At 44.8% G+C, this 11,798-nt stretch overlaps 1 protein-coding gene across 1 annotated transcript; it reads left to right on the top strand.

Annotated features, from left to right (window-relative positions):
• The first annotated feature begins 483 nt into the window (after positions 1–483).
• Positions 484–5,388, top strand: LOC119459556 (ovalbumin-related protein X). The gene is made up of 2 exons (XM_037721265.2): positions 484–769; positions 4,448–5,388. Exons 1-2 carry the CDS (start codon positions 514–516, stop codon positions 5,350–5,352), a joined length of 1,161 nt encoding a protein of 386 aa, XP_037577193.1. The 5' UTR covers positions 484–513; the 3' UTR covers positions 5,353–5,388.
• Positions 5,389–11,798: the final 6,410 nt, after the last annotated feature.

The raw sequence follows: 11,798 nt of genomic DNA, 5'->3' as shown, positions 1-11,798 counted from the left end.
AGCGAGTTTTCGATCACGCCCAACGCTGTTGGCACCATTCTCCCGGTGTAACGGGGCCCTCAAAGCTCTCGGATTAAAAAATGTTGTCCTGTACCTTTACTATTGCTATCATCAAGGAAAATGTTAACAATGATTGACATTCAACGCAGATGAGTTTAAAATGAGCTAGAATGTGGAAGGTGGAAGACACTTCATGACTGTACTATTGTGAATCGCTTTTCTTCGCTCCACGTTAATTTATGAACGAAACAAAATCTATCGAACGGCACATAGAGATAAACAAAAAGAAAAAGCAAATTAAGAAGAAAAGTCTGAATGAGTGTGCCATTTTTTTGTCGATCACCTCAAGAAAAGAAAGTCCTTGATCAGACAGTGGCGTCGTCTATGATTCGCGCCTTTGTTTCAACTTGGCGTGGCCTGATCTGAAGCTGCTTTCTTTGGACGAAGCTGCACACTGTGACGCGATACTCTTCGCTCAGGTTCCTGCACGCCCCCTTCAGCATCGAGCCCGAGATGGCCGGTCCGCTGCTGCAGTTCCCGCTGGATATGTACCAACGCATGCGTCAGCAAGGAGGCAACGTGCTGCTGTCACCCTGGTACCTGGCCTGCATGCTGGTCACGATGTACCACGGCTCGGGTGGATCGACGCGGAGCCAGATTGCTCGAGTGCTCCGCACGGATGACGACGGCGAGATCGTGGAGCGCTTCAATAGCCACGCCAGCCGCCTGTTCTTCCGGGACTACCCCAAGCCACGACACACCCACTCAGGTAGCAGACACGTGGACATTCTGGCTATTGAGATGCGTGATACCGGACGAACGCACAAGCAAGTGCAGGTGTGTGCGGCGAGCGGTACGAATTTTACCAGTGGAGCTGCTAGCACTGACTGCACTCTTAAAGAAAAGGTCGTGGTTGATACTAGCTAGTGTCACACCATTTGCTATATATGGTATAACTGCAGTTCGTAGCGATATAGTTAATAACAGGAGTACTGACTAAATGACCCAGTCACTGATACGATACGAGGAATGAGTCTCAGCTACGAATTCCGAACGTAGTTGGCGCAACCGAATTCAAACTCCCTATCTTATAACAAATACGCGTATATCGAATCAGCTGTGGCTGGACCGATATACGTTGCATGAGAGGGGAATCATCGTATCAGGTGATGCTAACTGCGTTCCGAATTAGAAGCTGGGACCTATTAGGTAACACTGATTACCTAGTTTAGTTAGTATTGTTACTGACTCTGTCGCTACCAACTGCAGTTATACTGTGGTAGCAAATGGTATGTCCCTAGGTAGTTACTACTGTGACCTTTTTTTAAAAGCGTACAGTATTTGCCGCGTTATATACCTTAGTGGCTATGGCGTTTCTCTGCGGAGATCGAGGTCGCGCGTTTAATCTCTCTGGTGGCGATTGCATTTCTAAATTTCAATAAAACGAAAATGCAACAAAACACTATAGTGTAATTAGATATACATAAGTACACGTTAAAGAACAGCAGATCGTCGCGTTTATTCCGGAGTAGTTCACTACGGTATCATCGTAATGAGAACGGTAGCATTAAGTGAACTTTCATTTCATGCACGATAAGTTAAGTCAAAATAAAAAAAATTAACATAAAAAGGTGCATCAGGCCGCAAAAATACCTTCTCTGATATTGAAATTAAATTGAATGTTGTAATAGTAACTGAAAGTTTGCACACGTCACAGGTGAGATCTCCTACGCACTGTACGTGCGCTTAAAGGTCTTCTCTTCTTGCATGTTATGTAAAATGGGTGTGCACTTTTTATACGTTATTGCGATGGAAAATTTAGAGCACTGCTTCGTTTCGAGGAGCAGTCATGTGATCAACCAGCAGCGAGTGATATCAAGAGTGGCGAATGACGTTGTAAAGTATTGGAGTTGGCTTATCATGAGCAGAGCGTTAGCTTAAAAGGGAGTGAGATGAATACTTGTGGAGCAGGATAGCCGGAAAATATCCTCAATAGAAACAGATTCGTAGAAAATTGGGTAGTGATTCATTAAAATTACAGTGGGATATCACAGTACTAACACACAACTTTCGACATATGCGGAAGTGTCTTCTCTGGCACTTTGAGCTGGAAATTTATTTATATTTTTCGGAACACTGTAAAGTCCTTTCAGGTACTTACAGGCAGTGGGTCACCAGGTAAACAATGGAAAATTGAGGGTTACAACAAATCAACGAACATCTATCATTACGTAATGCGTCACAATTGGTATAGTTTACTATGCATAATCTCGGACCGCAAAAATACGCTATAAAATTATCAGTAGCATGAGGTGCAGGGAAGTGACATTCCAATATGACTATCAATATACAGTGAGATAGTATACTATAGACCCTATTAATGCGTAAGCATTCTTTTACGAGTACCCCAGCTCGGTCACGCGAAAAGTGTAATGCCTTGTATCTGCACAAAATTGCGTAGTTTGCGAAGTTATGGTAGTTAATCGTTATAATTCTGTCAATGTATATAATTCGTAGCTTTATAAGGAATAAGGAACAATTTAAACCAAAAAAATTAAAGAAGAAAATACCCATAAAGATACCTACGGCTCCATAGAAAATGCACGGGGGAGCTTAAAGTAGGGGTAAGCCAACTTAAATGTAAGAATGGCTCAACTGGAAACTTGGGGGAAGGGAGTGGCTCAACAGAAATTAAGGGTTAGCACAACTAAAATGTGGCATTGGCGCAACTTGAAATTGGGCGTGCGCCTACCTAAGTTTGGGGGTGGGCCAACTTTAAATTTGGGTGTGGGCCAACTTGATATTTTGGGGTGCCCCAATGTCCAATTGAACGCTGCGGAGTGCCCTTCGAGTTATCAACTCTTCGCGGGCAAGCGAGACACATTCAAACGCTTGGCGCGTTTTTATTGGGTCTTACCGAGGCGGCGCAGTTAGAACGCAGACGAGAGCTTGCGCGGACAATGAACGCGCGCATAACACGGGCTTCCGAGAACGACAGCGAGGGTGACATGTTATCGCGGCGATGCAATCTCCAAAGTACTGCAGAAAATAGCGCCTCTTCCTCTTAATTCACAACAACTCTCTCTCTCTCTCTTACACAACACCTCATACACTACTGCGACAGCTGGTGTTCCATTTCGCCCACTCTGCTCCGTCGAGACGCATTCGTGCCCGGCGTTCCGGCTCAGTTGGTAGAATCACTTTGAAGGGATCGGATGCGGTGTCAAAATCTGGCGGTTGTCTAATAAAGCGCAAGCAATCTTTGTTACCGGGAAGGTAAAGCTTGGCGAACCTAAACAAGCATAAGCTAGGCCAAGCAAGTAAGCAAGAGCGAAGTGAAAGCCGAAGTGGAAGTGTGTGTGTGTGCTTTATTCATTCTTCACATGGACATGATTACACACAACTACACAGTAGTACACACAACTTATGCATTAATAGACAAGACTCACAATTTCTTTAGCTTTTATTCGAGCAATACCTCTAACTTAAATTCGGAACCATCCACACAGTCACCATTACCAATCCAACTGGGTTAAGCTGTTCGATCTCTCTACAGAGGCTGGAAAAAAAGAGAACCTAAACGTACTTAAACGTGAAATAATGACATAATTAGCCTTTTATGAGTGGTTGTAAAGAAGTGGCGGAAAGGATACCTAAGTTAGTCACTTTTGTTTAAATTCTACGAATCGTGATACCATAGCAAATTGAACCTCATCGTCGCATCTTTTTGTCTGGGCGCCAGTGTCGATATGCATGCCTTAGCACGCACTTAACACGAATCCAGAAACCAAATGCGGCCATGTGATCTTGCTCGCGACGTCAAAACACCCCTAATACCCTTCAGTCGTGATCGTTTATCATAACCATTTAATAAGAACATAAAAAGTGTTGCGCGGATTCACGCTTTCATTTCTTATTTGTCCGCTAACATCGGCGCATACTTCCGGTATCGGGAGGTATGGATAAAAATCGACAAAGGATACCAGAGCGATGGCAATTCCAGAAAGAACTAATGTCTTTTCGGAAATGGTCAGAGCTATACAAAAGTTTGCAACATTCTTGACCAGTTTCTATAAGTGAACGCGTTTTGGCGGAACAAAGCAAAAGGAAAAATGGAAGCTGAACAGAGATATCAGCTTCCGTGCACGCGAACATGCATGACACTGCATTTTGTATTCTTGGCGTATTTAGAGAACATCGCATCATCGGGTGATGCAAGTAAACATTTTCCGTGTAACAGAAAAGAGGGCTAGAGAACCGAAACGTCACAAATATTCATTTTTATTTAGGCCTGTTCAACCTTTGTTGGAAAAGTTAAGCTGCGGACGAAAATTAAACATCTGGAGGAGACAATCAGTGAAATTGGAAATGAGTTTTCTAGTCTGCAGTTCTTTTTGTCGACATCTTCAGTTGCATCCTACAGGTGATTCTGCGCACCTTTGTACAGGTCTCAGGGTGACGTACTACGCCGGCCTTTACCACGATGCACGAGTCAACTTGTCGAAGGAGTTCAAGGAGCCACTTTCGAACCTGGACATACACTTCCACGTCCACGATTTCGCAGAGAGCCCCGAGCAGAGCAGGCTCTCTCTCGACGGCTTCTTACGAGCACTCACGGGCTTCTGTTTCGAACGAGACGTCTTTAGCGGCGACAGTGTGGACCTGGACACGTTCGTGGTCCTTGCCAGCGTCTTCACCTTCGGCTCACGCTGGTTTGCCGCGGGAGGGGCCCGCCGCTCTACGGGCCGGTTCCACCCCGAGTACGCCGGTGACAAGCGAGATGGCGAAGAGGTGCCTACGCTGTCCATGACGGGCACCTTCCGGTATGCCAAATTCGGCAAAGGCGACGCCTTCGCAGGGGTCGTGGTGGACCTGCCTTACCAGGAACCTCGATGGTCGCTCGCCATTTTTCTCCCGGCGCCCGACTCAAGTCTCGTGGAATTGGAGAAGGCCCTAACCGCAGCCACGATACTGACGTGTCTGGGGCGTCTGGTGCAGCATGGCCCAGTGACGGTTACGCTGCCCCGGATGAAGGTCAAGTGCCTCACTGACCTCAAGCAGTACCTGCAGCCGATGGGGGTGACGGACGCGTTCAATGGTACCGCGGACTTTGTCAACATAGCGCGCATTGTGGGTCTCAGGGTGTCGGCGGCGAAGCAGCTCGCGGTTTTCAGGGCCGGACACAGGGGTCCCAAGATCCCCACGGCTGAAGCTGTGGCCGAGAAGGCCGCGTGCGCCGCCAGCGGCAAGAGCGTGTTCAAGATAACGGTCGATCGGCCGTTCATGTTCTTGGTGCTCGCCCGCGATCCAGACACCGTGTTTATGCTCGGCTCGTTTACGCACACTCTCTAAGAGGACGCCGTGGCAATTAGGGCATGTGTACCTTTAGTCACGGCTAAAAATGAATTCTATTTTTATTTTTATTGCTGCTTTCGTAATATAAAAATCACGCTTGCTTATTTTGATTTTTTCAAGTGTTCGGTTACCGACATCATATTCATGACGTTTTATAGCCTAATTGCATAGGAAAGCAGTCTTATCCGCAATGACAAAATAGGAGATTGGACGAATATCACATATTATTGAGCTGTGTTACAGCTGTGGCGAAATTTCAGCCATTTCGCGACAAATCATGGTGTCCTTAAACTAAATGTATTGTTCCCTTTATTGCGATAAATATAAGACCGGCTTTCTACTTAATTCGCAAAGAGCCTCTGTGTAATACGTTCGGATAAAACAGTGTGCAAACGCACTGTATCTTACGTAAGTTTTTGGATGTTGCCTAAACTAGTGGCAGTACAAGGATTTTCTAGAAATCATTTGTGTATAAAAAGAAATAAATCCGCCCGTTGCGTGCAATTTCAAGCAACGTGGCTAATGGCACAATACACCGCAAGTGTTCCACTGTGTCGTGCGGTGTCAGCCGATTCACAGATTTGAGCGAACAATATCCTTTCAAAATAAGACCTAATACATTCATGAGCAACGTCTTCTCTATTCTTTCTTTCTACATCCATTCCCTCCACCCCCAGCAGTGTAGCAGGTCACAACATTGATTCAGGCCGACCTCTCAGCTTTTGTCTCGTAAGAAATCTCTCTCTCAATAAATTCCGTAGGAGAAAAAGAAGAAACATAGGCACAGTTGGTGCAGATTCTCATTTTAGCAGGTTATTTTAACCTTTCCACAGTAGATTCACTGTATCAGCCCCGAAAATTTATTTGCGATTCCAACTTTAAATATTCCATCGATTCCTTGGCCACTTGCCCAAATATTGCATATCGACCACATTTTCGCTGAGCAGAAACAAAAACAAATGCTTATTTTGTGGTATGGCTACTATTCACAAAAAGAAGGCCGTTTCCTAGGAGTTGGCAAATCCATTTGTACTGATGCGGTAGAATATCGCTGTTCATAAAACTAGAAGTCATAATTTAAATTATGTTGGCTTTTAGAAAACACCTAGGTACCGATCATAACGAGTACAGCTCAAGAGAAAGGGTTTAAGTGAAGCGAGCAGCACCCTTTCGTTGTCTCTAAAGCAAGCAATGGTACGAAATACAAGCCTTCTGTTAGCCGGAGGTTCCCCCTGCATGTTTTCGACTGGAAATCGGGCGGGCGAGCATTTCATCGCCAGCCGTGTCACCTGCTTATAAAAAAATCAACAATGGGCTACGCTATGTTATGTTGTCCTCCTCTTGAATGACGTAGTGCAATGAAATGATTGGCTTGCTCTTCGATGGATCAGCGTCAGGTTATTTAGATTAACGAATTTTTCTCTAGGTAAGACGAACAAATCCGAGGTGCCGCAGCGCCTATGTGGTCGAAGATGTCGCATCATCTGCAAAGGCTCACGGGTCACGGATATTCACGAGGGAAGACGACGTCAGCTAACACTATCATGTTCCTTTCCAGCGCATTGGTTTTCAAATATGAGCTTGTAACCTTCAATGAACATAACACTCGGAGAGCTCAGATGCTTAGTTACCTCAAATGTGCTTTCGCAAGCAGCCATCAAAGCCAAAGTACGATTACCGTTATGCACAGTGGTTCCGGTAGAAGTCAGTTTATTCACTATAAATGTAAGATACAATTGAACACAATAAGTAAGGTCGACATACGCTATATATAGTTTAGATTTGCAGCTGACTTGGATGAAAAGGACTTTGTTAGCCTGAAGAGTTGGAGGAAGAAGACATTAACCGCGAAAATTTTTGAATAGTCACGGCCCGAATCACGAAGTTGAAACGAAAAAAAGAAACACAGCCCTTAGCACAACCTCAATAAACGCTGCGCCACAAGCAGCAATACTCGGACGGGATGACTTCTCGGTCGACTCTTGCCGCGCCAGCAATCGCACTCCCACAGAAAAACGAATTTCGCAGAGGTTGCCAAGGTATAGTGGGGCATTGGGTGGCAGGCTTGCGCTGATGTTGTTTTGGTGCATGCGCATGGAATGCTTCTGCAGCCGGTTCGGTCATACAAAGGCAAAGATGAACGAAGGAACATGGGAGAACTCGCGGTTCGCATATAGCGGATTTCATTTGGTTCTCAAACAGAAGTTACCACAAAGAGCAAGATTGCCAGAACGAGGCCATTGCAGAGTGCCAAAAATATCTACGCTTTGGAGTGCTGGTCGTATGCACTCTAAAAACTGCGTTACGCCCTCGTGAATGCTCCAGCTGCCTCTCATTAAACTACCACGATGCACATGCTGTTTCGTCCCCCCCCCCTTTTTTTTTAACTACGGGCATGTCATACACACATTCTAGTCACGGTGCTGCTGGGCACTAACACACGCCGTAGAGCGACAACACGTAGGATCGCAGGCCTTGCAGATATATAAGTAGCGTCTTCGAGGTAGAAAGGTTATGAGCCACAATTAATAAGACGAGAACACGCGCCCCTTCTGGTTGTAGAAAGGCGGGTGGGGCGCTCGCTGTTTTGCCGGTACACCAATGGCGACAAACATTTCAGATGTGTGCGCAATGACCCTACGTCAGCAAGATAACGCATTCGTTTAAGATTTCGAAGAACATCCTTGGCTTCAAGCAGTGGCGTATCGTGACGCAGATAGGCGGCAGCTCAAATGTCAGCATCGTCTCGACATTAGCGGCATTCAAAACAGCACTCGCAAACTTACAATCTACCCTCAGCCAGCCTACTGGAATTTCAGAGGTAAGGAAACTGTTCATTGTCAGTATAGCGGCTGTAAGCGTTTATTTGTTTCCCATTTTGCAGCCTGTACTTTTGTGCTCTGTGTCGCTCGTTATAACGGACAGCTTTGGTCAGCTAAAACATGAGTACTTTCACGCTAAATCCTAAAGGTATTGAATCATTTGACGCTCTGAAAGTGCGGCAGAGAACTGCAGGGAGTAATGGCAGAGCGTCTGTGTGGTAATTACTTCATAAACTGCAGGTACCCGTTTAGAAGAGATGATTTAGGAGCACGAAAATATAAAAGAAAGCAGACACGGCACGGAACAAAGGTTAGAGATTGAGCAAGCGCTGTGTCTGTGTCGTGCCATGTCCGTTTTTACGCTCCTAAATGGTGTCATATATGCGCCAACAAGGCCCTCTAAAAGTGATTTTAAGCTATGTAGAACACCTTTGCGCACCAACAGGTCATCTGAGCAACAGGCGCAGAATATTAAATAGGCGTTATGAGATGATCGCAAGGGAACAACCGCAAAAAAGCTAGCACTAGTGCAGACGTGGTTGTGTTCTTGACCTCGTTCCCCCGCACTGTTTCTTGATACCTTAAAAACAAAAGACTGGTACACAAAGAACTGTGTTTTAAGAACAACTATTGTCATCCCTGTTGCGGGGCTGTATGTTTGAAGGATAGTTTGGTTTTTATACGATATTATGCCGGAATTGTCGGAAAGAGCTCTGTTTTGGCAGAAATATTGTATCAACATCATTCAGTCGTCCTAATGTGAGAGTTCTTGAAGCGTGTAGATTACCGCATAACGCGTTGATGACATGAGCACTCTGAGAATATCATTTTTTTTAAATGGAGGCGATAACAGAGAGCACTTTTTCTGTTTCGCGGTCCTCTAACCTTGAGAACGTACAAAAGATATGCCCACATTACAGCTCTTCCTAACTAAGCATTCTGGTACATTTTCTACGCACCTGAATACATTTAGACGTGATTGCGGTGAAATTGCCAATAAGGTGATGTACTAAAATACGCAAATTTCGTGCATTTAAATATTGCGTGAATAAGTACAAATAAGTAAGACAAACCACAAGACAAACCACAAGTAGATACTCAAGCTATACCAGAACTTAGTTGCAACCACTGAGCGTATTGCACTCAAGAGTATGACAAGTGAAAGCCTTCAGTGCATTGTATGACGTTCCTGCAGGATCTTATTTGATTGCGGCATCAGCCAATACCATTAGAGAGCGTGGAATCGTGTGACAGCCTTGATGACACGGGGGACTATCCTGTGCTTGGTGCTGTCGTGTCCTATCGTTTATACATCCTCAGGTATGAAGTTTTGCACACCGACATATCTTTAAGGTTGCTATCAATGACTTGCCTCCTTTAACGGGACACTAAAGGCCAATAATAATTCAAGATAAGGTGATAGATTTGTGCTAAAGTTTCTCTAAGGTGTCAATATTATCGCGAATAGGCCCTTAGTAATAGAGAAATTGAGGTAAATGCAGGACACGATTAGAGACTGCCCTGGGACATTCACGTACTTTCCCGATGACGAAAGCACTCCTCCTTTAAATTCTTTCGCTACTACTCAACCAGTCGTTATAAAATCATCACTGTATCGCTCGAAATATTTCGTTTTCGCTCGACTCTGCGCCGACCACGCTTTCGCGTTTGAGTTGTTTCGTTATAGGTTAGTGCTGCGCTGGTTTTGCTGGCTCCCGAAACTCGCACAAACTGCAATTAGCAGAGAATTACACTTACATGTGATGTCGCGGGATGCCCGAACGGTCGACGCCACTTGACCAACAGCAGCTGTAGCGGCGAATCCACAGCCCTGTCATAGCTCAGTTTCTCCATGGCCGTGCGTTTGCGCTTTGCGCAAAAACCCGTGCCGCCATCTGTCGGGCGCCGTTTTACTCAGCGACGGCAGCAAAGGGCGATGATGGCGTATGCAACATCACCATTCCCCGCTTGCGTGGCGGCAGACTTGAATTGCGTTAAAGGTATTCGGGCCCTTCAGATGCAATTTTCTCGTAAACTAAGTCTTTTCTTGGCACGAAACCAGCATTCCCAGGTTTCCGGAATGGTATTTAAAGAGTCCACGTTGACTTAGTATTTGCCTTTAGTGTCCCTTTAATATATTTACACTTCAACGAAAGTGTTATCTATAAAAGAGAGTAGCCCTTGATGTTAAAGGTGCGACTCGTCGAGAGGCTTAGGACCACTAACTCCCAAGTAGCACATGGCGATCCTGAGGACGTCACAGGACGCTCGCTTACGTTACAACGTCTGTGTCAGTTTCACATAAAATTTCTGAGTATTTTTGTGCACATAAGACTTTATTGAGCATAATTTAAAACATGACATGTTTGCAGTAATTCCCTCATTGTTGGTTTGCAGCAGAGATAATAACACGAAGAAAGCTAGGGTGCACCAGCCGAATATTTACCAGCAGCTAAAATCAACCACCTATTGCAGATGGTGATACAAAGTGACTAACTTCAGTCTGTGATTTTATTGTTATAGTAACTGTAACTCGATTATGGGAGTGCAAACATTATCGCTGCAAAAAAAATATGTGGTTTTACGTGCCAAAACCACAATTTGACTGTGAGGCACACAAGTTGGCCTACCTTGGGTTCTTTAACGTGCACCTAAATCTAAGTACACGGGTGTTTTCGCATTTGCCGCCATTGAAATACGGCCGCCGTGGCGGTATTCTATACCATGGCAGGTTATCTCTGCAGCTAACCAACCATGAGGGAATTACTGCAAACATGTTAAGTAATAAATCATGCTCAATAAAGTCTTATGTGCACAACAATAATCAAAAAGTTTTATATAAAATTTCATTGACGCTCTCTTCAGATCGCTTGTAGGATCGTTCAAATTGTGCGTTGTCTTCTTTTTACTTATTAACTCTATGTAAGGAGATATTGGTGCCTATTACGACGCCTTGGCCACTCCTCGTCTCATAATTCATAGATGAGCTCCAAACAAACATTCGTTGTTTTTACTGTTGTCTAGACTGGTGTAACACGGCGTACAATAATCGCCTGGAACGAGCCATCGAAAGTGCGCTGCATGGCGTCCAAGGAGAGCACGTCTCAGAGATGGAAGCTGAAGGTCCCGGCCCATACCCTTTAAGCTTCGATGGATACAGTGTCATCGGTCTCGGTGCACTACGGCGCCGTGGGGACCTCCGTACTGTGTGCGAAAACGAAACTCAGGTAATCATCCAAATTAATCGACGAGATATATAGATAATTGCTCGCAGGCGGCGCGTACAGCTAGTATTTCGTTGGTGGCGTATGAACGTTGAAAGTAATAACTTGGGCACGGACTAGATTTTGGACAGAGCGTCAACATCTACGAAGCAAATTATTTCTTTGGTTATGTCACTACTATGCTTAAGGTGTTAGAGCGTTACTGTTTTGCAAAACAATTCAAGAAATGTCGGGGAAAGAATGTCGCACATTAGGCCATTATTTAAAGTACAATAATACTCTTATGCTTTTATACATGAACTTTGTTTCCCGGAGTGTGCCAAAAATTGCACAGAAGGAAACATCAAAACATTTACAAATGAGCGCTTTAGGATTTAAAACAATTGACTCTGAGGTT

This window comes from Dermacentor silvarum, chromosome 7, assembly GCF_013339745.2.
Source record: "Dermacentor silvarum isolate Dsil-2018 chromosome 7, BIME_Dsil_1.4, whole genome shotgun sequence".
NCBI classification, from domain to species: Eukaryota; Metazoa; Arthropoda; class Arachnida; order Ixodida; family Ixodidae; genus Dermacentor; species Dermacentor silvarum.
The sequence above is the reverse complement of the archived record's forward strand: the minus strand, read 5'-3'. Positions and strand labels throughout refer to the sequence as shown.